The sequence below is a fragment of the Lampetra planeri genome, unplaced genomic scaffold, assembly GCF_965212315.1.
Source record: "Lampetra planeri unplaced genomic scaffold, kcLamPlan1.2.h2 scaffold_334, whole genome shotgun sequence".
Lineage (NCBI taxonomy): Eukaryota > Metazoa > Chordata > Hyperoartia > Petromyzontiformes > Petromyzontidae > Lampetra > Lampetra planeri.
This window is the reverse complement of record NW_027615157.1, coordinates 13,862-39,947: the sequence shown is the minus strand read 5'-3', so window position 1 is coordinate 39,947 and position 26,086 is coordinate 13,862. Positions and strand designations below refer to the sequence as shown.

Sequence of the window (26,086 nt, the reverse complement as noted above, 5' to 3'; positions counted from 1 at the left end):
GCGTGTTATTGCCAGGAGATACGATTTGCCCGGTATTCAATGCACTTGTAAAGAATCGCGTGCTTCCACTTAGCTGGTTGATGTTTGCCGTGGGGTTAAGGGTAAAGGCCGGTTTGACTCATTCACCCAACCACTCACTCATTCACTCACCCAACCAGCCACTCACCAACTCACTCACCCACACACTCACTCACCCAACCAGCCACTTACCAACTCACTTACCCACACATTCATTCACCAACTCATTCACCCAACTACTCACTCACTCACCCAACCAGCCACTCACCAACTCACTCACCCACACACTCACTCACCAACTCATTCACCCAACAACTCACTCAGCCAAACAGCCACTAACCAACTCATTCACCCAACCACTCACTCACTCACCCAGCCACTCACCAACTCACTCACCCAACAACTCACTCACCCAACCAGCCACTCACCAACTCACTCACCCACACACTCACTCACCCAACCAGCCACTCACCAACTCACTTACCCACATATTCACTCACCAACTCATTCATCCAACTACTCACTCACTCACCCAACCAGCCACTCACCAAATCACTCACCCACACATTCACTCATCAACTCATTCACCCAACTACTCACTCACTCACCCAACCAGCCACTCACCAACTCACTCACCCACACACTCACTCACCAACTCACTCACCCACACACTCACTCATTCACCCAACCACTCACTCACCCAACCAGCCACTCACCAACTCACTCACCCACACAATCACTCACCAACTCATTCACCCAACAACTCACTCACTCACCCAACCAGCCACTCATCAACTCACTCACCAAACAACTCACTCACTCACCTACACACTCACTCACCAACTCATTCACCCAACAACTCACTCACTCACCCAACCAACCACTCATCAACTCACTCACCAAACAACTCACTCACTCACCTACACACTCACTCACCAACTCATTCACCCAACAACTCACTCACTCACCCAACCAGCCACTCATCAACTCACTCACCAAACAACTCACTCACTCACTCACCTACACACTCACTCACCAACTCATTCACCCACACACTCACTTACCAACTCATTCACCCAACAACTCACTCACTCACCCAATCAGCCACTCATCAACTCACTCACCCAACAACTCACTCACCCAACTAGACACTCACCCACACACTCACCCATCCGCTCATCCAGCCATCCACTCATCCATCCAATCACTCATTCACCCAACCATGCTCTCACCAACTCACTCACCCACACACTCACTTACCCAACCACGCACTCACTCAACCACTCACTCACCCACTCACTCACCCATCCACTCACTCGCCCACTCACTCGCCCACTCACTCACTTACCCACTCATCCACTCACCCACTCACTCATCCACCCATCCATCCACTCACTCACCCACCCACTTACCCACTCACTCACTCACCCATTAATTCACCCACTCACCCACCCACTCACTCACCCACCCACTCACGCACCCACTCACTCACCCACCCACTCACTCACCCACTCACCCATCCACTCACTCGCCCACTCACTCGCCCACTCACTCACTCACCTACCCACTCACTCGCCCACTCACTCACCCATTAATTCACCCACTCACTCACCCACTCACTCACCCACCCACTCACGCACCCACTCACTCACTCAACCACTCACTCACCCACTCACTCACCCACTCACTCACCCACTTACTCGCCCACTCACTCACCCACTCACTCGCCCACCCACTCACTAATTCACTCACTCATCCACTCACTCACCTATCCACTCACCCACTCACTCATTAATTCACTCACTCACTCACCAATACACCCACCCACTCACCCACTCACCCACTCACTCACCCATACACTCGCCCATGAATTCGCTCACCCACCCACTCACTCACCCAATCACTCACTCACCCACCCACCCACTCACGCACCCGCCGTATGCCCCGCCCACTCTCACTAAGCCCCGCCCACCAAGGCTCTCAGTGCTATAAAAAGTTTCAGGTCTCGAAGTTCCTCTCTAACTAGCGGCTAACTCTGCCCTCACTCCCTAATGGTTCAGTGGTTCCGGTCTTCCCAGCTCGCATTCACTCTCAGCGATGGACAATATCAACATCAGACGCGCATGCGCAGACGACTGCAAGGGGATTCTCCGGATGATCAAGGTGAGCTTTGTGGCGGTGAGGTGGGCCCCACCTTCTACCCCCACAGACTCAACCAATCATTCACCCAGCCACTCACCCGCACACTCACCCTGCCACTCACTCACCCAGCCACTCACTCACTCCCCCGCACACTCACCCGCTCACTCACACAGCCACTCACACACTCACCCAGCCACTCACCCAGCCACTCATTCACTCATTCACTCACCCAGCCACTCATTCACTCACCCACTCACTCACCCGCGCATTCGTGTAACTACTCAACCACACACTCACTCACCCAGCCATTCATTCATTCACCCACTAACTCACCCTGCCACTCACCCACTCAGCAATCTACCCATACAATAACCCACCCACCCATTCACTCACCAACTAACTCACCCTGTCACTCACCCAATCAGTAATCTACCCATACAATTACCCACTAACTCACCCTGTCACTCACCCACTAACTCACCCTGTCACTCACCCACTCAGCAATCTACCCATACAATTACCCACCCACCCACTCATTCACTCACCAACTAACTCACCCTGTCACTCACCCACTAACTCACCCTGTCACTCACCCAATCAGTAATCTACCCATACAATTACCCACTAACTCACCCTGTCACTCACCCACTTACTCACCCTGCCACTCACCAACTCAGCAATCTACCCTTACAATAACCCACCCACCCATTCACTCACCAACTAACTCACCCTGTCACTCAGCCAATCAGTAATCTACCCATACAATTACCCACTAACTCACCCTGTCACTCACCCACTTACTCACCCTGCCACTCACCAACTCAGCAATCTACCCTTACAATAACCCACCCACCCATTCACTCACCAACTAACTCACCCTGTCACTCAGCCAATCAGTAATCTACCCATACAATTACACACTAACTCACCCTGTCACTCACCCACTTACTCACCCTGCCACTCACCAACTCAGCAATCTACCCTTACAATAACCCACCCACCCATTCGCTCACCAACTAACTCACCCTGCCACTCACCAACTCAGCAATCTACCCATACAATTACCCACCCACCCATTCACTCACCAACTAACTCACCCTGTCACTCACCCAATCAGTAATCTACCCATACAATTACCCACCAACTCACCCTGTCACTCACCCACTTACTCACCCTGCCACTCACCAACTCAGCAATCTACCCATACAATTACCCACCCACCCACTCATGCACTCACCAACTAACTCACCCTGCCACTCACCCACTCAGCAATCTACCCATACAATTACCAACCCACCCATTCACTCACCCACTAACTCACCCTCTCACTCACCCAATCAGTAATCTACCCATACAATTACCCACCCACTCACCCACTCATCTACTCATACACTTACCCACTCACCCACCCAGAAAAAGCCACAGAGACCCATATAGACCCATAGAGACCCATAGAGACCCACAGATACCCATAGAGACCAATAGAGACCCGCAGATACCCATAGGGACCCATAAGAGCCACAGAGACCCACAGAGATCCAGAGACCCACAGATACCCATAGAGACCCATAAACAGCCGCAGAGACCCATAGAGACCCATAGAAACCCACAAATATACAGCAGCAGCAGCAGCAAGCGCCAAGGTCGGGATCGAACCCACGACCTCCTGTGCACCAGGCGAGGTAGTCAACATCTCATAGCCACCGTGATGATGATGATGAGAGACAGAGAGACACGCAAACGCCAAATTTGACAGGGTCGGCATTGAACCGAACCACTTCCTGTACGCCAGGCGAGAGAATGAACATCTCCTTAACGCCTTACCCGGTATTCTTTGGGTCTTTCGGTGAAGTCACGTAGAAAGGTTCAAAGAAAAGAACAAAACAACTACGACGTTTCGATGACGCGATGACGGACGCTTGTGTTGTGCTCATTTAAAGCCACAACAGCAGAGCATTCTTTGTCACCAGTGGTGGCTCATCATGCCACTGGTTCTTCAAGTTCTGCAGATGTAGATGCCACTGGTTCTTCACGTTCTGCAGATGTAGATGCCACTGGTTCTTCAAGTTCTGCAGATGTAGATGCCACTGGTTCTTCACGTTCTGCAGATGTAGATGCCACTGGTTCTTCACGTTCTGCAGATGTAGATGCCACTGGTTCTTCACGTTCTGCAGATGTAGATGCCACTGGTTCTTCACGTTCTGCAGATGTAGATGCCACTGGTTCTTCACGTTCTGCAGATGTAGATGCCACTGGTTCTTCACGTTCTGCAGATGTAGATGCCACTGGTTCTTCACGTTCTACAGATGTAGATGCCACTGGTTCTTCACGTTCTGCAGATGTAGATGCCACTGGTTCTTCACGTTCTGCAGATGTAGATGCCACTGGTTCTTCACGTTCTGTAGATGTAGATGCCACTGGTTCTTCACGTTCTGCAGATGTAGATGCCACTGGTTCTTCACGTTCTGCAGATGTAGATGCCACTGGTTCTTCACGTTCTGCAGATGTAGATGCCACTGGTTCTTCACGTTCTGCAGATGTAGATGCCACTGGTTCTTCACGTTCTGTAGATGTAGATGCCACTGGTTCTTCACGTTCTGCAGATGTAGATGCCACTGGTTCTCCACGTTCTGCAGATGTAGATGCCACTGGTTCTTCACGTTCTGCAGATGTAGATGCCACTGGTTCTTCACATTCTGCAGATGTAGATGCCACTGGTTCTTCACGTTCTGTAGATGTAGATGCCACTGGTTCTTCACGTTCTGCAGATGTAGATGCCACTGGTTCTCCACGTTCTGCAGATGTAGATGCCACTGGTTCTTCACGTTCTGCAGATGTAGATGCCACTGGTTCTCCACGTTCTGCAGATGTAGATGCCACTGGTTCTTCACGTTTTGCAGATGTAGATGCCACTGGTTCTTCACGTTCTGCAGATGTAGATGCCAATGGTTCTTCACGTTCTGCAGGTGTAGATGCCACTGGTTCTTCACGTTCTGCAGATGTAGATGCCACTGGTTCTTCACGTTCTACAGATGTAGATGCCACTGGTTCTTCACGTTCTGTAGATGTAGATGCCACTGGTTCTTCACGTTCTGCAGATGTAGATGCCACTGGTTCTTCACGTTCTGTGTATGTAGATGACACTGGTTCTTCACGTTCTGTAGATGTAGATGCCACTGGTTCTTCACGTTCTGTAGATGTAGATGCCACTGGTTCTTCACGTTCTGTAGATGTAGATGCCACTGGTTCTTCACGTTCTGTGTATGTAGATGCCACTGGTTCTTCACGTTCTGCAGATGTAGATGCCACTGGTTCTTCACGTTCTGCAGATGTAGATGCCACTGGTTCTTCACGTTCTGTGTATGTAGATGCCACTGGTTCTTCACGTTTTGCAGATGTAGATGCCACTGGTTCTTCACATTCTGTAGATGTAGATGTCACTGGTTCTTCACGTTCTGCAGATGTAGATGCCACTGGTTCTTCACGTTCTGTGTATGTAGATGCCACTGGTTCTTCACGTTCTGCAGATGTAGATGCCACTGGTTCTTCACGTTCTGTAGATGGAGATGCCACTGGTTCTTCACGTTCTGCAGATGTAGATGCCACTGGTTCTTCACGTTCTGTAGATGTAGATGCCATTGGTTCTTCACGTTCTACAGATGTAGATGCCATTGGTTCTTCACGTTCTGCAGATGTAGATGCCACTGGTTCTTCACGTTCTGTAGATGTAGATGCCACTGGTTCTTCACGTTCTGTAGATGTAGATGCCACTGGTTCTTCACGTTCTGTGTATGTAGATGCCACTGGTTTTTCACGTTCTGCAGATGTAGATGCCACTGGTTCGTCACGTTCTGTAGATGTAGATGCCACTGGTTCTTCACGTTCTGTGTATGTAGATGCCACTGGTTCTTCACGTTCTGTGTATGTAGATGCCACTGGTTCTTCACATTCTGTAGATGTAGATGCCACTGGTTCTTCACGTTCTGTAGATGTAGATGCCATTGGTTCTTCACGTTCTACAGATGTAGATGCCATTGGTTCTTCACGTTCTGCAGATGTAGATGCCACTGGTTCTTCACGTTCTGCAGATGTAGATGCCACTGGTTCTTCACATTCTGTAGATGTAGATGCCACTGGTTCTTCACGTTCTGCAGATTTAGATGCCACTGGTTCTTCATGTTCTGTAGATGTAGATGCCACTGGTTCTTCACGTTCTGCAGATGTAGATGCCACTGGTTCTTCACATTCTGCAGATGTAGATGCCACTGGTTCTTCACGTTCTGCAGATGTAGATGCCACTGGTTCTTCACGTTCTGTAGATGTAGATGCCATTGGTTCTTCATGTTCTGTAGATGTAGATGCCATTGGTTCTTCACGTTCTGCAGATGTAGATGCCACTGGTTCTTCACGTTCTGCAGATGTAGATGCCACTGGTTCTTCACATTCTGTAGATGTAGATGCCACTGGTTCTTCACGTTCTGCAGATTTAGATGCCACTGGTTCTTCATGTTCTGTAGATGTAGATGCCACTGGTTCTTCACGTTCTGCAGATGTAGATGCCACTGGTTCTTCACATTCTGCAGATGTAGATGCCACTGGTTCGTCACGTTCTGTAGATGTAGATGCCACTGGTTCTTCATGTTCTGCAGATGTAGATGCCACTGGTTCTTCACGTTCTGCAGATGTAGATGCCACTGGTTCTTCACGTTCTGTAGATGTAGATGCCACTGGTTCTTCACGTTCTGTAGATGTAGATGCCACTGGTTCTTCACGTTCTGCAGATGTAGATGCCACTGGTTCTTCACATTCTGCAGATGTAGATGCCACTGGTTCTTCACGTTCTGTAGATGTAGATGCCACTGGTTCTTCACGTTCTGTAGATGTAGATGCCACTGGTTCTTCACGTTCTGCAGATGTAGATGCCACTGGTTCGTCACGTTCTGTAGATGTAGATGCCACTGGTTCGTCACGTTCTGTGTATGTAGATGCCACTGGTTCTTCACGTTCTGTGTATGTAGATGCCACTGGTTCTTCACGTTCTGTAGATGTAGATGCCACTGGTTCTTCACGTTCTGTAGATGTAGATGCCACTGGTTCTTCACGTTCTGCAGATGTAGATGCCACTGGTTCTTCACGTTCTGTAGATGTAGATGCCACTGGTTCTTCACGTTCTGTGTATGTAGATGCCACTGGTTCTTCACGTTCTGTGTATGTAGATGCCACTGGTTCTTCACGTTCTGTGTATGTAGATGCCACTGGTTCTTCACATTCTGTAGATGTAGATGCCACTGGTTCTTCACATTCTGTAGATGTAGATGCCACTGGTTCTTCACGTTCTGTAGATGTAGATGCCATTGGTTCTTCACGTTCTACAGATGTAGATGCCATTGGTTCTTCACGTTCTGCAGATGTAGATGCCACTGGTTCTTCACGTTCTGTGTATGTAGATGCCACTGGTTCTTCACGTTCTGCAGATGTAGATGCCACTGGTTCTTCACATTCTGTAGATGTAGATGCCACTGGTTCTTCACGTTCTGCAGATGTAGATGCCACTGGTTCTTCACATTCTGTAGATGTAGATGCCACTGGTTCTTCACGTTCTGCAGGTGTAGATGACACTGGTTCTTCACGTTCTGCAGATGTAGATGCCACTGGTTCTTCACATTCTGTAGATGTAGATGCCACTGGTTTTTCACGTTCTGCAGATGTAGATGCCATTGGTTCTTCACGTTCTGCAGATGTAGATGCCACTGGTTCTTCACGTTCTGTGTATGTAGATGCCACTGGTTCTTCACGTTCTGCAGATGTAGATGCCAATGGTTCTTCACATTCTGTAGATGTAGATGCCACTGGTTCTTCACGTTCTGCAGATGTAGATGCCACTGGTTCTTCACATTCTGCAGGTGTAGATGACACTGGTTCTTCACGTTCTGTAGATGTAGATGCCACTGGTTCTTCACGTTCTGCAGATGTAGATGCCACTGGTTCTTCACGTTCTGCAGATGTAGATGTCACTGGTTCTTCACGTTCTGCAGATGTAGATGCCACTGGTTCTTCACATTCTGTAGATGTAGATGCCACTGGTTCTTCACGTTCTGCAGATGTAGATGCCACTGGTTCTTCACGTTCTGTGTATGTAGATGCCACTGGTTCTTCACGTTCTGCAGATGTAGATGCCACTGGTTCTTCACGTTCTGCAGATGTAGATGCCACTGGTTCTTCACGTTCTGTAGATGTAGATGCCACTGGTTCTTCACGTTCTGCAGATGTAGATGCCACTGGTTCTTCACGTTCTGTGTATGTAGATGCCACTGGTTCTTCACGTTCTGCAGATGTAGATGCCACTGGTTCTTCACGTTCTGCAGATGTAGATGCCACTGGTTCTTCACGTTCTGTAGATGTAGATGCCACTGGTTCTTCACGTTCTGCAGATGTAGATGCCACTGGTTCTTCACATTCTGTAGATGTAGATGCCACTGGTTCTTCACGTTCTGCAGATGTAGATGCCACTGGTTCTTCACATTCTGTAGATGTAGATGCCACTGGTTCTTCACGTTCTGCAGGTGTAGATGACACTGGTTCTTCACGTTCTGCAGATGTAGATGCCACTGGTTCTTCACATTCTGTAGATGTAGATGCCACTGGTTTTTCACGTTCTGCAGATGTAGATGCCATTGGTTCTTCACGTTCTGCAGATGTAGATGCCACTGGTTCTTCACGTTCTGTGTATGTAGATGCCACTGGTTCTTCACGTTCTGCAGATGTAGATGCCACTGGTTCTTCACATTCTGTAGATGTAGATGCCACTGGTTCTTCACGTTCTGCAGATGTAGATGCCACTGGTTCTTCACATTCTGCAGGTGTAGATGACACTGGTTCTTCACGTTCTGTAGATGTAGATGCCACTGGTTCTTCACGTTCTGCAGATGTAGATGCCACTGGTTCTTCACGTTCTGCAGATGTAGATGTCACTGGTTCTTCACGTTCTGCAGATGTAGATGCCACTGGTTCTTCACATTCTGTAGATGTAGATGCCACTGGTTCTTCACGTTCTGTGTATGTAGATGCCACTGGTTCTTCACGTTCTGCAGATGTAGATGCCACTGGTTCTTCACGTTCTGCATATGTAGATGCCACTGGTTCTTCACGTTCTGTAGATGTAGATGCCACTGGTTCTTCACGTTCTGCAGATGTAGATGCCACTGGTTCTTCACGTTCTGTGTATGTAGATGCCACTGGTTCTTCACGTTCTGCAGATGTAGATGCCACTGGTTCTTCACGTTCTGCAGATGTAGATGCCACTGGTTCTTCACGTTCTGTAGATGTAGATGCCACTGGTTCTTCACGTTCTGCAGATGTAGATGCCACTGGTTCTTCACATTCTGTAGATGTAGATGCCACTGGTTCTTCACGTTCTGCAGATGTAGATGCCACTGGTTCTTCACATTCTGTAGATGTAGATGCCACTGGTTCTTCACGTTCTGCAGGTGTAGATGACACTGGTTCTTCACGTTCTGCAGATGTAGATGCCACTGGTTCTTCACATTCTGTAGATGTAGATGCCACTGGTTTTTCACGTTCTGCAGATGTAGATGCCATTGGTTCTTCACGTTCTGCAGATGTAGATGCCACTGGTTCTTCACGTTCTGTGTATGTAGATGCCACTGGTTCTTCACGTTCTGCAGATGTAGATGCCACTGGTTCTTCACATTCTGTAGATGTAGATGCCACTGGTTCTTCACGTTCTGCAGATGTAGATGCCACTGGTTCTTCACATTCTGCAGGTGTAGATGACACTGGTTCTTCACGTTCTGTAGATGTAGATGCCACTGGTTCTTCACGTTCTGCAGATGTAGATGCCACTGGTTCTTCACGTTCTGCAGATGTAGATGTCACTGGTTCTTCACGTTCTGCAGATGTAGATGCCACTGGTTCTTCACATTCTGTAGATGTAGATGCCACTGGTTCTTCACGTTCTGCAGATGTAGATGCCACTGGTTCTTCACGTTCTGTGTATGTAGATGCCACTGGTTCTTCACGTTCTGCAGATGTAGATGCCACTGGTTCTTCACGTTCTGCAGATGTAGATGCCACTGGTTCTTCACGTTCTGTAGATGTAGATGCCACTGGTTCTTCACGTTCTGCAGATGTAGATGCCACTGGTTCTTCACGTTCTGTGTATGTAGATGCCACTGGTTCTTCACGTTCTGCAGATGTAGATGCCACTGGTTCTTCACGTTCTGCAGATGTAGATGCCACTGGTTCTTCACGTTCTGCAGATGTAGATGCCACTGGTTCTTCACGTTCTGTAGATGTAGATGCCACTGGTTCTTCACGTTCTGCAGATGTAGATGCCACTGGTTCTTCACGTTCTGCAGATGTAGATGCCACTGGTTCTTCACGTTCTGCAGATGTAGATGCCACTGGTTCTTCACATTCTGTAGATGTAGATGCCATTGGTTCTTTTCCTTCTGCAGATGTAGATGCCACTGGTTCTTCACGTTCTGCAGATGTAGATGCCACTGGTTCTTCACGTTCTGCAGATGTAGATGCCACTGGTTCTTCACGTTCTGTAGATGTAGATGCCATTGGTTCTCCAAGTTCTACAGATGTAGATGCCACTGGTTCTTCACATTCTGTAGATGTAGATGACACTGGTTCTTCACATTCTGTAGATGTAGATGACATTGGTTCTTTTCCTTCTGCAGATGTAGATGCCACTGGTTCTTCACGTTCTGCAGATGTAGATGCCACTGGTTCTTCACGTTCTGCAGATGTAGATGCCACTGGTTCTTCACGTTCTGTAGATGTAGATGCCATTGGTTCTCCAAGTTCTACAGATGTAGATGCCACTGGTTCTTCACATTCTGTAGATGTAGATGACACTGGTTCTTCACATTCTGTAGATGTAGATGACATTGGTTCTTTTCCTTCTGCAGATGTAGATGCCACTGGTTCTTCATGTTCTGTAGATGTAGATGCCATTGGTTCTCCAATTTCTGCAGATGTAGATGCCACTGGACGCTTGTGTTGCGATCGAAACGTCGTGTTCTTTTATTATTTTTTTCTTCTACCCACGTGACTTTACCGACAGACCCAAAGAAAAATAATTCCTGCGGTCACGAAAGCTTTAAGTCAAGATTTAACCTGACATGCTACAAAGCATAGCGCGGTGAGCATTTACTTAGTGAAATGAAGCCTATAGTTCATAGTTTCACGGGATCTTCTTTGCCAGTAACAAGATATGATAATGGGGGTTTCCACTTTTTTCTGGCAACAAAAACTTGCGTGTCAAGACGGTAAATCACCAAACTGAAACCTTTAACACGGAATCGCGTTGTCTGCGTTAACCACAAAGCGTGTGGTGAGAATGCCAATGTGAAAGGTGTCTCGGGTGTGGACCAACCAGTTTCAAAGATAATGCATCATCTTACGCTGGTCAACAAACTTTTTCTGGCATAAGGTTTTCAAGATAATTTTGGGGTGCTGATTCCAAATGTGGCATCAGTTTTTTGTCTATCACATCAGGTTTTTGAGATATCAAACATTGCATTTTTAATAAAAACTGCGGAAGAAAAATATTAAATAAATGTGGATATCTACATAAAATGATATTATAAACACACTATCCTAAAAATACAGCACCGTGTTTTAACACTAAAGCAGTCACTGACTCGCAACAACTTGCAATCATAAGTGACAGAGTTAATTTCGGCTAAAATCAATGAAATGGGGGATGCCGATGGCATAAAAATGAGATGTGATAGAGCAAATCTGAGATCAGATTTGGAATCGGCGCCCTGAAATTAGACTAGAACAGCTGCAAAAGTCCAGGCCAGAAATAAATGATTTTTTTTTGTTGACCAGTGAATTATCAGAGTGTTTTAAAATCTCGATTTGAAGCTATTCGTGACTGCATGAGTCCATACTCTTTGGTTCTTTCGATAAAGTCGTCACGTAGAAGGCAAATAATAAAATACTAAAAATAAAACATAATAAAAATGACGTTTTGATTGCAACACAAGCAATCGTCATCAGGTGTGAAACCCACAGCAAGAACCTTCTAGCTGTGGCTTTCACACCTGATGACGATTGCTTGTGTTGCAATCGAGACGTCATTTTAATTATGTTTAATTTAATTATTTGCCTTCTACGTGACGACTTTACCGAAAGAACCAAGAATGCGAATCCCTGCAGTCACCAAAGCTTTACATCGAAATCCAAAGAACGTGTTTTTTGTTTGCATTCTGACGCGATTCCTCGTACAAAGGTTGCAGTTTGGTGTTTGAACATTTGAACTCGGCCGTATTGTCGCCAGAAAAAAGAGGAAAGGTCTATTATGAGTTCATAGTTCCGTTTCGTCTGGTGTCACGACGCAATTATAGACATGCGGGTCAGAGCATGTGGCGGCTATAAATGTCCACGTGATGATGATGATGATTATGATGAGCCACCAATGGGTTGGTCTATCTGTCACTTCATCTTGGTTCTTTCGGTAAAGTCATCACGTAGAATGGAAATAATAAAATAATAAAATAAAACATCACAAAATACAATTCTCACGACGTTTCGGCCACAACGCAAGCAGCCGTCCTCAGGTGGAGAACAGGTCTGTCGGAAAGACAGGTTTCATTCAGACGCTGTCTTTCCGACAGACCTGTTCTTCACCTGAGGACGGCTGCTTGCGTTGTGGCCGAAACGTCGTGAGAATTGTATTTTATTATGTTTTATTTTATTATTTTATTATTTCCATTCTACGTGATGACTTTACCGAAAGAACCTAGAAGATGAATCCCTGCAGTCACGAAAGCTTTAAATCGAAATTTTATCTGTCACTTGTGATGACTGGTTTCGCTCCTGATGAAAGAGCTACCTCAGCAGCACATCGGGGCCTTACCTGGTCAAGTGAAAATATTTTAGACGTCCAGTATGGGTCTCTGTGAGTCTCTATGGGTCTCTGTGGGTCTCTGTGGGTCTCTGTGAGTCTCTATGGGTCTCTGTGGGTCTATATGAGTCTCTGTGGGTGTCTGAGGGTCTCTGTGGGTCTCTGAGGGTCTCTGTGGGTCTCTGGGTCTTTGGGTCTCTGTGGGTTGTCTATGGGTCTCTATGGGTCTCTGTGGGTCTCTATGGGTCTCTGTGGGTGTCTGATGGTCTCTGTGGGTCTCTGTGGGTCTCTGTGGGTCTCTGTGAGTCTCTGTGGGTCTCTGTATGTCTCTGTGGGTCTCTGTGGGTCTCTGTGGCTCTATGTGTGTCTCTATGGGTCTCTGTGGGTCTCTGTGGGTCTCTGTGGGTCTCTGAGGGTCTCTGTGGGTCTCTGAGGGTCTCTGTAAGTCTCTATAGGTCTCTGTGTCTCTGTGGGTTTCTATAGGTCTCTGTGTCTCTGTCTCTCTGTGGGTCTCTGTGGGTCTCTGTGGGTTTCTATAGGTCTCTGTGTCTCTGTGGGTCTCTATGGGTCTCTATGGGTCTCTGTGTCTCTGTGGGTCTCTGTGGGTCTCTGTGTCTCTGTGGGTCTCTATGGGTCTCTGTGGGTCTCTGTGTCTCTGTGGGTCTCTATGGGTCTCTGTGTCTCTGTGGGTCTCTGTGTCTCTCTGTGTCTCTGTGGGTCTCTATGGGTCTCTGTGTCTCTGTGGGTCTCTATGGGTCTCTGTGTCTCTGTGGGTCTCTGTGGGTCTCTGTGTCTCTGTGGGTCTCTATGGGTTTCTGTGTCTCTGTGGGTCTCTACGAGTCTATAAAAACGTGCGTTCAGTGTATATGGCCGCTGCTATAACTCCCCACGACGACGATGAAAAGCTCCCACGTGATTGAGCAGCTTTCCTTTGTGATGGCTTCTGTAATAAGTAATATTTAAAAAACAAACTTTTACTGGTAGGAACGAAGTGAACCAGCCTACAATAGATTATATCGTCCGTCCGTCCGTCCGTGTAGCAAAATCGCCCCCTACTGCAAACACTTGGCAGGACCCTACAAAAACGTTTAGACTCAGTGACGCTTTCCTGGCTAAACAAGTGTAACATTCCCTTATAATTCCCTGAGATAGCTTTTAATGAAAACTTTTTAATTAAAATTTAACTCACAGCGGCCGAAAGCCTACAGCTAGGCCTAAAGCCTAGAACTAGGCCTCAAACTCTCCCTTCGTATCGTACCCCCGCGTGTGTGAAAGGGAGTTAATGTTTAACAATGTTACATTCCCTGATATTTTTAAATAGAAACATTTACATTTAAAGCTTTTGCATAAATAATTAAAACATTTAAATTAAAAATTAACTCACAGCGGCCTAAAGCCTACAGCTAGGCCTAAAGCCTAGAACTAGGCCTCAAACTCTCCCTTCGTATCGTCCGATCAGGTGTAGCAGCATCGCCCCCTACTGCAAACACTTGGCAGGACCCTACAAAAACCTTTAGACTCAGTGGGGCTTTCCTGGCTAATCAAGTGTAATAATACATTATGTTTATATTTTTTGGTTATTCGTTCCTACCAGCCCACCCCGCAGGGTCCTGTTTTTAAAGCACGCTCTATGAAATGTACCGTGCTAGTAATGGCAGAACTCCACGACTCCAGGAAGTGGCCCCGAAGATTGCCACAACGTGAGGGACCGTGGCCAATTACAGCCAACCTCAGTTGAGCGTTGACAATTATACCCAAGCCGAGAGATAACATGTAAAAAAGAATGTAAAAAAAAATATTTTTTTTAATATTTAATGATAGAATATAGTATTGTCATCAGTATGATGTCAGTATACCAAGTTTGCAGATAGATAACATGTAAAAAAGAATGTAAAAAAAAATCTATTTTTTTAAATGATAGAATATAGTATTGTCATCAGTATGCCATAAGTATACCACGTTTGCAGATAGATAACATGTAAAAAAGAATGTTAAAAAAATATATTTTTTAATGATAGAATATGGTATTGTCATCAGTATGCCATAAGTATAACAAGTTTGCAGATAGATAACATGTAAAAAAGAATGTAAAAAAAATATTTGTAAATTATAGAATATAGTATTGTCATCAGTATGCCATAAGTATATAAGTTTGCAGATAGATAACATGTAAAAAAGAATGTTAAAAAAAATATTTTTTTAATGATAGAATATAGTATTGTCATCAGTATGCCATAAGTATTCCAAGTTTGCAGATAGATAACATGTAAAAAAGAATGTTAAAAAAATATATATTTTTTAAATGATATTGTCATCAGTATGCCATAAGTATACAAGTTTGCAGATAGATAACATGTAAAAAAAAATGTTAAAAAAATATATATTTTTTAATGATAGAATATGGTATTGTCATCAGTATGCCATAAGTATACCAAGTTTGCAGATAGATAACATGTAAAAAAGAATGTAAAACAAATATTTTTAAATTATAGAATATAGTATTGTCAACAGTATGCCATAAGTATATAAGTTTGCCGATAGATAACATGTAAAAAAGAATGTTAAAAAAATATATATTATTTTTTAATGATAGAATATGGTATTGTCATCAGTATGCCATAAGTATACCAAGTTTGCAGATAGATAACATGTTAAAAAGAATGTAAAAAAAATATATATTATTTTTTAATGATAGAATATGGTATTGTCATCAGTATGCCATAAGTATTCCAAGATTGCAGTCGATGTCACATTGGGAAGTGGGTTAAAATTGAGTGCCAAGATTTGATGATACGACAACAACAACAGACAGTGACCTTGACATGCACTTAGCCTGGCACGAGCAGCGCCCCCTAGTGACGTGACCGCCACTTAGTGGCGAATGGCGGTTGTTGTTGTTGTTGTGAGTCTCTGTGTGTGTGTGAGTCTCTGTGTGTGTGTGAGTCTCTGTGTGTGTGTGAGTCTCCGTGTGTGTGGGTGAGTCTGTGTGTGTGAGTCTCTGTGTGTGTGGGTGAGTCTGTGTGTGTGAGTCTCTGTGTGTGTGGGTGAGTCTATCTCTGTGTGTGTGAATCTCTGAGTGTGTGTGAGTCATCTGAGTTTGGGTGAGTCTCTTTCTGTGTGTGTGAGTCTGTGTGTATCTGTGTGTGTGAGTCTCTGTGTGAGTGAGTCTCTGTGTGTGTGAGTCTGTGTGTGTGCGTCTCTGTGTGTGTGAGAGTCTCTGTGTGTGTGAGTCTGTGTGTGTGTAAGTCTCTGTGTGTGTGTCTGTGTGTGTAAGTCTCTGTGTGTGTGTAAGTCTGTGTGTGTGTAAGTCTGTGTGTGTGTAAGTCTGTGTGTGTGTAAGTCTCTGTCTGTGTGTGTAAGTATGTGTGTGTGTGTAAGTCTCTGTGTGTGTAAGTCACTCTGTGTGTGTACGTCTGTGTGTGAGAGTCTCTGTGTTGTTGTGATTCTCTGTGTGTGTGTAAGTCTCTGTGTGTGTGTCTATGTGTGTGTGTATGTCTCTGTGTGTAAGTCTCTGTGTGTAAGTCTCTGTGTGTGTGTAAGTCTCTGTGTGTGTGTGTAAGTCTCTGTGTGTGTGTGTAAGTCTCTGTGTGTGTGTAAGTCTCTGTGTGTGTGTGTGTAAGTCTCTGTGTGTGTGTAAGTCTGTGTGTGTGTGTGTAAGTCTCTGTGTGTGTGTGTAAGTCTCTGTGTGTGTGTATGTCTCTCTGTGTGTGTAAGTCTCTGTGTGTGTAAGTCTCTGTGTGTGTGTGTGTGAGAGGCTCTGTCTCTGTGTGTGTGTAAGTCTGTGTGTGTAGGTATTTGCGTGTGTAAGTCTCTGTGTGTCTAAGTCTCTCTCTGTGTGTGTGTGAGTCTCTGCCTGTGTGTGTGTATGTCTCTGTGTGTGTGTGAGTCTCTGTGTGTGTGTCTCTGTGTGTGTAAGTCTCCGTGTGTTTGTGTTTCATCAGGAACTGGCCACGTACGAGAAGCTGGGGGATGATGTTCACCTCACGGAACAAGGTGACACCTGAGTTCACACCCTGGGTCAAGGTCTCCCTCTCTCTCTGTCTGACTGTCTGTCTTTGTCAGTACGCTACTGACGAACAACTCAGGTTCCATAGGTCTGTTCGTAAATCGATTCGTTCGTAAGTCCAACTTTACTCGTGTCGATTCCAAACGCGTTGTACGACGTGTACACGAGACACAGGGAATGGCTTCACAAGTTTTATCATCTCCTGTAGATGTAGATGCCACTGGTTCTTCACGTTCTGCAGATGTAGATGCCACTGGTTCTTCACGTTCTGCAGATGTAGATGCCACTGGTTCTTCGCGTTCTGCAGATGTAGATGCCACTGGTTCTTCACGTTCTGCAGATGTAGATGCCGAAGGTTCTTGACGTTCTGTAGATGTAGATGCCACTGGTTCTTCACGTTCTGCAGATGTAGATGCCACTGGTTCTTGACGTTCTGTAGATGTAGATGCCACTGGTTCTTCACGTTCTGCAGATGTAGATGCCACTGGTTCTTCACGTTCTGCAGATGTAGATGCCACTGGTTCTTCACGTTCTGCAGATGTAGATGCCACTGGTTCTTCACGTTCTGCAGATGTAGATGCCACCGGTTCTTCGTGTTCTGTAGATGTAGATGCCACTGGTTGTGAATGTCTGTGTGTCTGTCTGTGTGTGTCTGTGTGTGTCTGTGTGTGTGCGTGTGTCTGTGTGTGTGTGTGTCTGTGTGTGTGTGTGTGTCTGTGTGTGTGTGTCTGTGTGTGTGTGTCTGTGTGTGTGTGTGTGTCTGTGTGTGTGTGTCTGTGTGTGCGTGTGTCTGTGTGTGTGTCTGTGTGTGCGTGTGTCTGTGTGTGTGTGTCTGTGTGTGTGTGTGTGCATATGTGTGTGTGTGTCTGTGTGTGTGTGTGTGTGTGTGTCTGTCTGTGTGTGTCTGTGTGTGTGTGTGTCTGTGTGTGTGTGTGTGTGTGTCTGTCTGTGTGTGTGTGTGTGTCTGTGTGTCTGTGTGTGTGTCTGTGTGTGTCTATGTGTCTGTGTGTGTGTCTGTGTGTGTGTCTATGTGTCTGTGTGTGTGTGTCTGTGTGTGTGTCTATGTGTCTGTGTGTGTGTGTGTCTGTGTGTGTCTGTGTCTTCAGAGCTCCGACAAGACGGATTTGGGGACCGCGTCTTCTACCAGTGTTTCGTCGCTGAACTGAAATCCAAGGAAACGGACGAAGGTAACCAAAGACAAAGCTCCCCCGTGTAGCCCCTAACAGACTGTTGGGGCAAGTGCTGCTAGCGAGCAGCACCTATGCAGGCCGGCACTGTGGCACACGAGGGTGTGGGTGGCCAGCACCACGCCCGGCCGCCTTTGTCTCCCCAGTAGCGATGTTCATTACGCTACACCGCTACACCAGGTACTCATTTGAGGCTGAGTCGACCTAGGGGAGGCGCAGAACAAACAAGCAATTATAGTGAAATGAGTTTGTTAATCTCGATGATGATGATTTAAAAGTGGCATCTTAGCGCCCATTGGCTTGCTAATATCGGAAGGAAGAGACTCATAGAGACCCACAGAGACCCACAGAGACCCACAGAGATCCAGAGACTCATAGAGACCCATAGAGATACACAGAGACCCATAGAGATACACAGAGACCCATAGACACCCACAGAGACTCATAAACACCCACAGAGATCCATAGACTCATAGAGACCCAGAGAGATCCAGAGACTCATAGAGACCCATAGAGATACATAGAGACCCATAGAGACCCACAGAGACCCATAGAGACCCATAGAGATACACAGAGACCCATAGAGATACACAGAGACCCGCAGAGATCCAGAGACTCATATAAACCCACAGAGACCAGAGACCCACAGAGACCCACAGAGACCCACAGAGACATAGAGACCCACAGAGACCCATAGAGACCCATAGAGATACACAGAGACCCATAGAGATACACAGAGACCCGCAGAGATCCAGAGACTCATATAAACCCACAGAGACCAGAGACCCACAGAGACCCACAGAGACCCACAGAGACATAGAGACCCACAGAGATCCAGAGACGCATGGTGATGATGATTATGGTGATGATGATGATGGTGATGATGATGATGGTGGTGGTGATGATGGTGCTGGTAATGGTGATGATGATGGTGATGATGATGGTGGTGATGCTGATGGTGATGATGGTGGTGTTGAGGGTGGTGATGATGGTAGTGATGGTATTGATGGCAGTGATGATGATGATGGTGATGATGATGATGGTGATGATGGTGATGATGGTAGTGATGATGTTGGTGATGTCGTCCCCTGTTTCACCCTCAGCGAGCTCTCCGCAAGGTGACTCCCTCGTGGGCTTCGCGATGTTCTACTTCGTGTACGACCCCTGGACAGGAAGGAGCATCTGCCTGGAGGACTTCTACGTGATGAGGGCACACAGAGGTGCGTTCTCCCTCCCAGCTACCCCCTCTCATCTCACCCCCCCCCCCTCTCTCTCCTGCCTCTCCCCTCTCATCTCACTCCCCTCCCCTCCACACTCTCTCCTGCCTCTCCCCTCTCATCTCACTCCACTCCCCTCCACACACTCTCCTGCCTCTCCCCTCTCATCTCACTCCACTCCCCTCCACGCACTCTCCTGCCTCTCCCCTCTCATCTCACTCCCCTCCACACTCTCTCCTGCCTCTCCCCTCTCATCTCACTCCACTCCCATCCACACACTCTCCTGCCTCTCCTCTCTCATCTCACTCCACTCCCCTCCACACACTCTCCTACCTCTCCCCTCTCATCTCACTCCCCTCCCCTCCACGCTCTCTCCTGCCTCTCCCCTCTCATCTCATTCCACTCCCCTCCACGCTCTCTCCTGCCTCTCCCCTCTCATCTCACTCCCCTCCACGCACTCTCCTGCCTCTCCCCTCTCATCTCACTCCACTCCCCTCCACGCACTCTCCTGCCTCTCCCCTCTCATGTCACTCCCCTCCCCTCCACGCACTCTCCTGCCTCTCCCCTCTCATCTCACTCCCCTCCACGCACTCTCCTGCCTCTCCCCTTTCATCTCACTCCCCTCCACGCACTCTCCTGCCTCTCCCCTCTCATCTCACTCCACTCCCCTCCACACACTCTCCTGCCTCTCCCCTCTCATCTCACTCCCCTCCCCTCCACACTCTCTCCTGCCTCTCCCCTCTCATCTCACTCCCCTCCCCTCCACGCACTCTCCTGCCTCTCCCCTCTCATCTCACTCCACTCCCCTCCACGCTCTCTCCTGCCTCTCCCCTGCCAATGACGGATTCCCTTGTCGTTGCATTCCAGGTCAGGGGATCGGATCTGAGATCTTGAAACTCGTCAGCCAGGTGAGACGATGTCCCATCGATAACCCTCGCCAGCATCACCACTCTCGACCTCCTGTAGACCAGGCGAGGTAGTCAACATCTACTAGCCACCGTGATGATGATGATGGTGAGAGAGAGAGCCACTCAAACTCCACATCTACAGCAGCAGCAGGCATCGTAAGATTCGGGATCGAACCCACGACCTCCTGTACACCAGGCGAGGTAGTCAACATCTCATATCCAATTTCGATTTAAAGCTTTCGTGACTGCAGGGATTCATCTTCTTGGTTCTTTCTGTAAAGTCACGTGACTTTATCGAAAGAACCAAGAAGATCTCATAGCCACCTTGATGATGATGGTGGGGAGAGACACTCAGATTCCACATCTACAGTAGCAGGCATCGTGAGGATCGGGATTGAACCCCCGACCTCCTGTGCACCAGGCGAGGTAGTCAACATCTCATAGCCACCGCAGTCAACAGCCCCCCCCACCCCTCCCCCCCCACCCCTGGCCCCCCCACCCCTCCCCTCCCCCCTCACCCCTTCCCCCCCACCCCTGGCACCCCCCCACCCCTCCCCCCACCACCCCTGACCCCTCCACCCCCTCCCCCCCCCCACCCCTTCCCCCCCCCTTCCCCACCCCTTGCCCCCCACCCCTCCCCCCCACCCCTCCCCTCCCCCCTCACCCCTTCCCCCCCCCAACCCTTGCCCCCCCCACCCCATTCCCCCCCCACCCCTCCCCCCCACCCCCCCAGGTTGCCGTGGAGTCGCGCTGCTCGGTGATGACGTTCCTGGTGGCCGAGTGGAACGCGGATTCCATCGAGTTCTACAGACGCCGCGGCGCCGTCAACTGCACGGCGAGCGAGGGCTGGCACGTGTACAACATCACGCGGCAGAGCCTGCAGGAGATCGCCAGCGACCAGTGCGTTGGGGTGGGGGGGGTCTAGGGGGGGTCTAGAGGGGCTTAAGAGGGGGTTTAGGAGGGTTTAGGGGGGCTTAAGAGGGTCTTAACGGGGGCTTAAGGGGGTCAATGGGGGGATTAGAGGGGGTCCAGGAGGAGGGTCACACAGAGAGCCATAGACTCACTCACACAGAGACCCATAAACTCACTCACACAGAGACCCATAGACTCACTCACACAGAGACCCACAGACTCACTCACACAGAGACCCATAGACTCACTCACACAGAGAGCCATAGACTCACTCACACAGAGACCCATAGACTCACTCACACAGAGACCCATAGACTCACTCACACAGAGACCCACAGACTCACTCACACAGAGACCCATAGACTCACTCACACAGAGAGCCATAGACTCACTCACACAGAGAGCCATAGACTCACTCACACAGAGAGCCATAGACTCACTCACACAGAGAGCCATAGACTCACTCACACAGAGAGCCATAGACTCACTCACACAGAGACCCATAGACTCACTCACACAGAGACCCACAGACTCACTCACACAGAGACCCACAGACTCACTCACACAGAGACCCATAAACTCACTCACACAGAGAGCCATAGACTCACTCACACAAAGACCCACAGACTCACTCACACAGAGACCCATAGACTCATCACACAAAGACCCATAGACTCACTCACACAGAGAGCCATAGACTCACTCACACAAAGACCCACAGACTCACTCACACAGAGACCCATAGACTCACTCACACAGAGACCCATAGACTCACTCACACAGAGACCCACAGACTCACTCACACAGAGACCCATAGACTCATCACACAAAGACCCACAGACTCACTCACACAGAGACCCACAGACTCACTCACACAGAGACCCATAGACTCATCACACAAAGACCCACAGACTCATCACACAGAGACCCATAGACTCACCACACAGAGACCCACAGACTCATCACACAAAGACCCACAGACTCACCACACAGAGACCCATAGACTCACCACACAGAGACCCACAGACTCATCACACAAAGACCCACAGACTCACCACACAGAGACCCATAGACTCACCACACAGAGACCCACAGACTCATCACACAAAGACCCACAGACTCACCACACAGAGACCCATAGACTCACCACACAGAGACCCACAGACTCATCACACAAAGACCCACAGACTCACCACACATACCCACAGACTCACTCACACAGAGACCCATAGACTCATCACACAAAGACCCACAGACTCACTCACACAGAGACCCACAGACTCATCACGCAGAGACCCACAGACTCATCACGCAGAGACCCACAGACTCATCACACAAAGACCCACAGACTCACTCACACAGAGACCCCACAGACTCATCACGCAGAGACCCACAGACTCATCACACAAAGACCCACAGACTCACTCACACAGAGACCCACATACTCATCACACAGAGACCCACAGACTCACCACACAGAGACCCACAGACTCATCACACAAAGACCCACAGACTCACTCACACAGAGACCCACAGACTCATCACACAGAGATCCACAGACTCATCACACACATACCCACAGACTCACTCACACAGAGACCCATAGACACATCACACAAAGACCAACAGACTTATCACACAAAGACCCACAGACTCATCACACACATACCCACAGACTCACTCACACAGAGACCCACAGACTCATCACACAAAGACCCACAGACTCACTCACACAGAGACCCACAGACTCACACAGAGACCCACAGACTCACCACACAGAGACCCACAGACTCACCACACAGAGACCCACAGACTCACCACACAAAGACCCACAGACTCACCACACAGAGACCCACAGACTCATCACACAGAGACCCACAGACTCACCACACAGAGACCCACAGACTCACCACACAGAGACCCACAGACTCACCACACAGAGACCCACAGACTCACCACACAGAGACCCACAGACTCACCACACATACCCACAGACTCACCACACAGAGACCCACAGACTCACCACACACCACCCTGATCACCCCGACCCCCTGATGCCTCCCTGCAGGAAGCCGTGGCGAGACGTGGTGGTGCAGGCGTAACCTGGGTGACGCAGGCGTGACCTCGGTGGTGCAGGCGTGACCTGGGTGGTCACTCACTCACTCACACACTCACTCACTCACACACTCACTCACTCACACACTCACTCACTCACATACTCATTCACTCACTCATATACTCACTCACTCACACATTCACATACTCACTCACACACACACTCACTCACTCACACATCACATACTCACTCACACACACACTCACTCACTCACACATTCACACACTCACTCACTCACACACTCACTCACTCACACACTCACTCACTCACACACTCACTCACTCACATACTCATTCACTCACTCATATACTCACTCACTCACACACTCACATACTCACTCACACACACACTCACTCACACACTCACATACTCACTCACACACACACTCACTCACACACTCACATACTCACTCACATACTCACTCACTCACACACTCACTCACACACTCACCCACTCACTCACTCACTCACCCACTCACTCACTCACACTCACTCACTAACACACTCACTCACTCACATACTCACTCGCTCACACACTCACTCACACATTCGCTCGCTCACGCACTCACACACTCACTCACTCACACACTCACTCACTCACATTCTCATTCACTCACTCATATACTCACTCACACACTCACTCACACACTCACATACTCACTCACATACTCACTCACTCACACATTCACTCACACACTCACACACTCACTCACACATTCACTCACATATCAACCATGTTTATCGAATTGTATAATCGACCTAATCACCGTGATTAATGTATAATTCCCACTCACTCCTATTAAAATCAGTGTCCAACTCGAGCTCACGTCGTGAACTGGAACTTCATAAGCGGCGGTCCCGTCCATTACACACGTGGCATGGAGCGATCCAACAGTGGCTGAGAGATGTTGACTACCTCGCCTGGTGCACAGGAGGTCGTGGGTTCGATCCCGACCCTGACGATGACTGAGTGAGTGGGTGAGATGTTGACTACCTCGCCTGGTGCACAGGAGGTCGTGGGTTCGATCCCGACCCTGACGATGACTGAGTGAGTGGGTGAGATGTTGACTACCTCGCCTGGTGCACAGGAGGTCGTGGGTTCGATCCCGACCCTAGCGATGTCTGAGTGAGTGGGTGAGATGTTGACTACCTCGCCTGGTGCACAGGAGGTCGTGGGTTCGATCCCGACCCTAGCGATGTCTGAGTGAGTGGGTGAGATGTTGACTACCTCGCCTGGTGCGCAGGAGGTCGTGGGTTCGATCCAGACTGCTGATTATGTCTGAGTGAGTGGGTGAGATGTTGACTACCTCGCCTGGTGCACAGGAGGTCGTGGGTTCGATCCCGATCCTCACGACCTCTTGCACACCAGGCGAGGTAGTCAACATCTCATAGCCACCGTAATGATGATGAGAGAGAGAGACACTCAGACTCCACATCTACAGCAGCAACAGGCGTCGTCAGGAGTCGGGCTCGAACCCACGACCTCCTGTGCACCAGGCGAGGTAGTCAACATCTCTCAGCCATCAGCAGCCTCAGGAGGAACGAGAGCACAGATGACGACGACAACGACGATTGATCAACTTTACACGTGGCAGGCTTTCGCGACCAATATTATTCATAATCAAGGTTTTTCGGTTCAGATCGCGTTATTTATGAATGTGTCGTAACCCTCCACCACCCGACACGGTCAACAGGAGAGCTTCACCATTCTTGCCCGATGAGGCTGATTGTAATTATCAGCGAAACGTCGTGCTACTCACATTTAAAAATGCTGTTGATTCTCTCTTCAACACACACCGGTGGGCTAAAGCAGTGAACTATTTGGTCTTTTCGATTTAAAGCTTTCGTGACTGCAGGGATTCATCTTCTCGGTTCTTTCGGTAAAGTCACGTAGAATGGAAATAATAAAATATTAAAAATAAAACATTATAAAATAATTTTCACGACGTTTCGGCTGCTTGCGTTGTGGCCGAAACGTCGTGGAGAATTATGTTTATTATGTTTTATTTTTATCATTGTATTATTTTCCTTCTACGTGACTTTACCGAAAGAACCAAGAAGAAGTCAATTATTTTGTCCTTTGAAAAACGTGACACTTTTTTGTTTTGCTGATTGGCCGTGTCGGGTGGTGGAGGGTTACGACACATTTATAAACAATAACGCGATCTAAACCCAACAACCATCTTCTTGGTTCTTTCGGTAAAGTCACGTAGAATGGAAATAGTAAAATAATACAAATAAAACATAATAAAATACAATTCTCACGACGTTTCGGCCACAATGCAAGCAGCCGTCCTCAGGTGAAGAACAGGTCTGTCGAGAAGACAGCGTCTGAATGAACAGGTCTGTCGGAAAGACAGCGTCTGAATGAAGAGGTCTGTCGGAAAGACAGCGTCTGAATGAACAGGTCTGTCGGAAAGACAGCGTCTGAATGAACAGGTCTGTCGAGGAGACAGAGTCTGAATGAACAGGTCTGTCGGAAAGACAGCGTCTGAATGACACGCCCCAGGCTTGGAGCGTATATTTAAGCTGGGTTGGAGGGGCGAAGAGCGCCTTGACAAAATAATTTGCATATCAAGAGGAATTTAGCATATTTATGGGAAATGCATAACGCACGGGCATAATGGCTTTAAACCCCCCGCCAAACCTCCTACGCATTCCACAAGTAGTACTAATCGCATATCTGCATTTCCCAT

At 48.0% G+C, this 26,086-nt stretch overlaps 1 protein-coding gene across 1 annotated transcript; it reads left to right on the top strand.

Moving 5' to 3' along the window:
* The first annotated feature begins 2,014 nt into the window (after window positions 1-2,014).
* Window positions 2,015-24,211, top strand: SAT1 (spermidine/spermine N1-acetyltransferase 1). The gene is made up of 7 exons (XM_078623593.1): window positions 2,015-2,181; window positions 16,987-17,038; window positions 18,158-18,238; window positions 19,342-19,458; window positions 20,323-20,363; window positions 21,097-21,263; window positions 23,344-24,211. Exons 1-7 carry the CDS (start codon window positions 2,116-2,118, stop codon window positions 23,375-23,377), a joined length of 558 nt encoding a protein of 185 aa, XP_078479719.1. The 5' UTR covers window positions 2,015-2,115; the 3' UTR covers window positions 23,378-24,211.
* Window positions 24,212-26,086: the final 1,875 nt, after the last annotated feature.

Coding starts and splice junctions, on each gene's coding strand:
- SAT1 (XM_078623593.1), top strand. CDS start 2,116: ATGGACAATATCAACATCAGACGCGCATGCGCAGACGACTGCAAGGGG. Junction 17,039..18,157: donor TGTTCACCTCACGGAACAAG/GTGACACCTGAG, acceptor CTGTGTCTTCAG/AGCTCCGACAAGACGGATTT. Junction 20,364..21,096: donor TCTTGAAACTCGTCAGCCAG/GTGAGACGATGT, acceptor CCACCCCCCCAG/GTTGCCGTGGAGTCGCGCTG.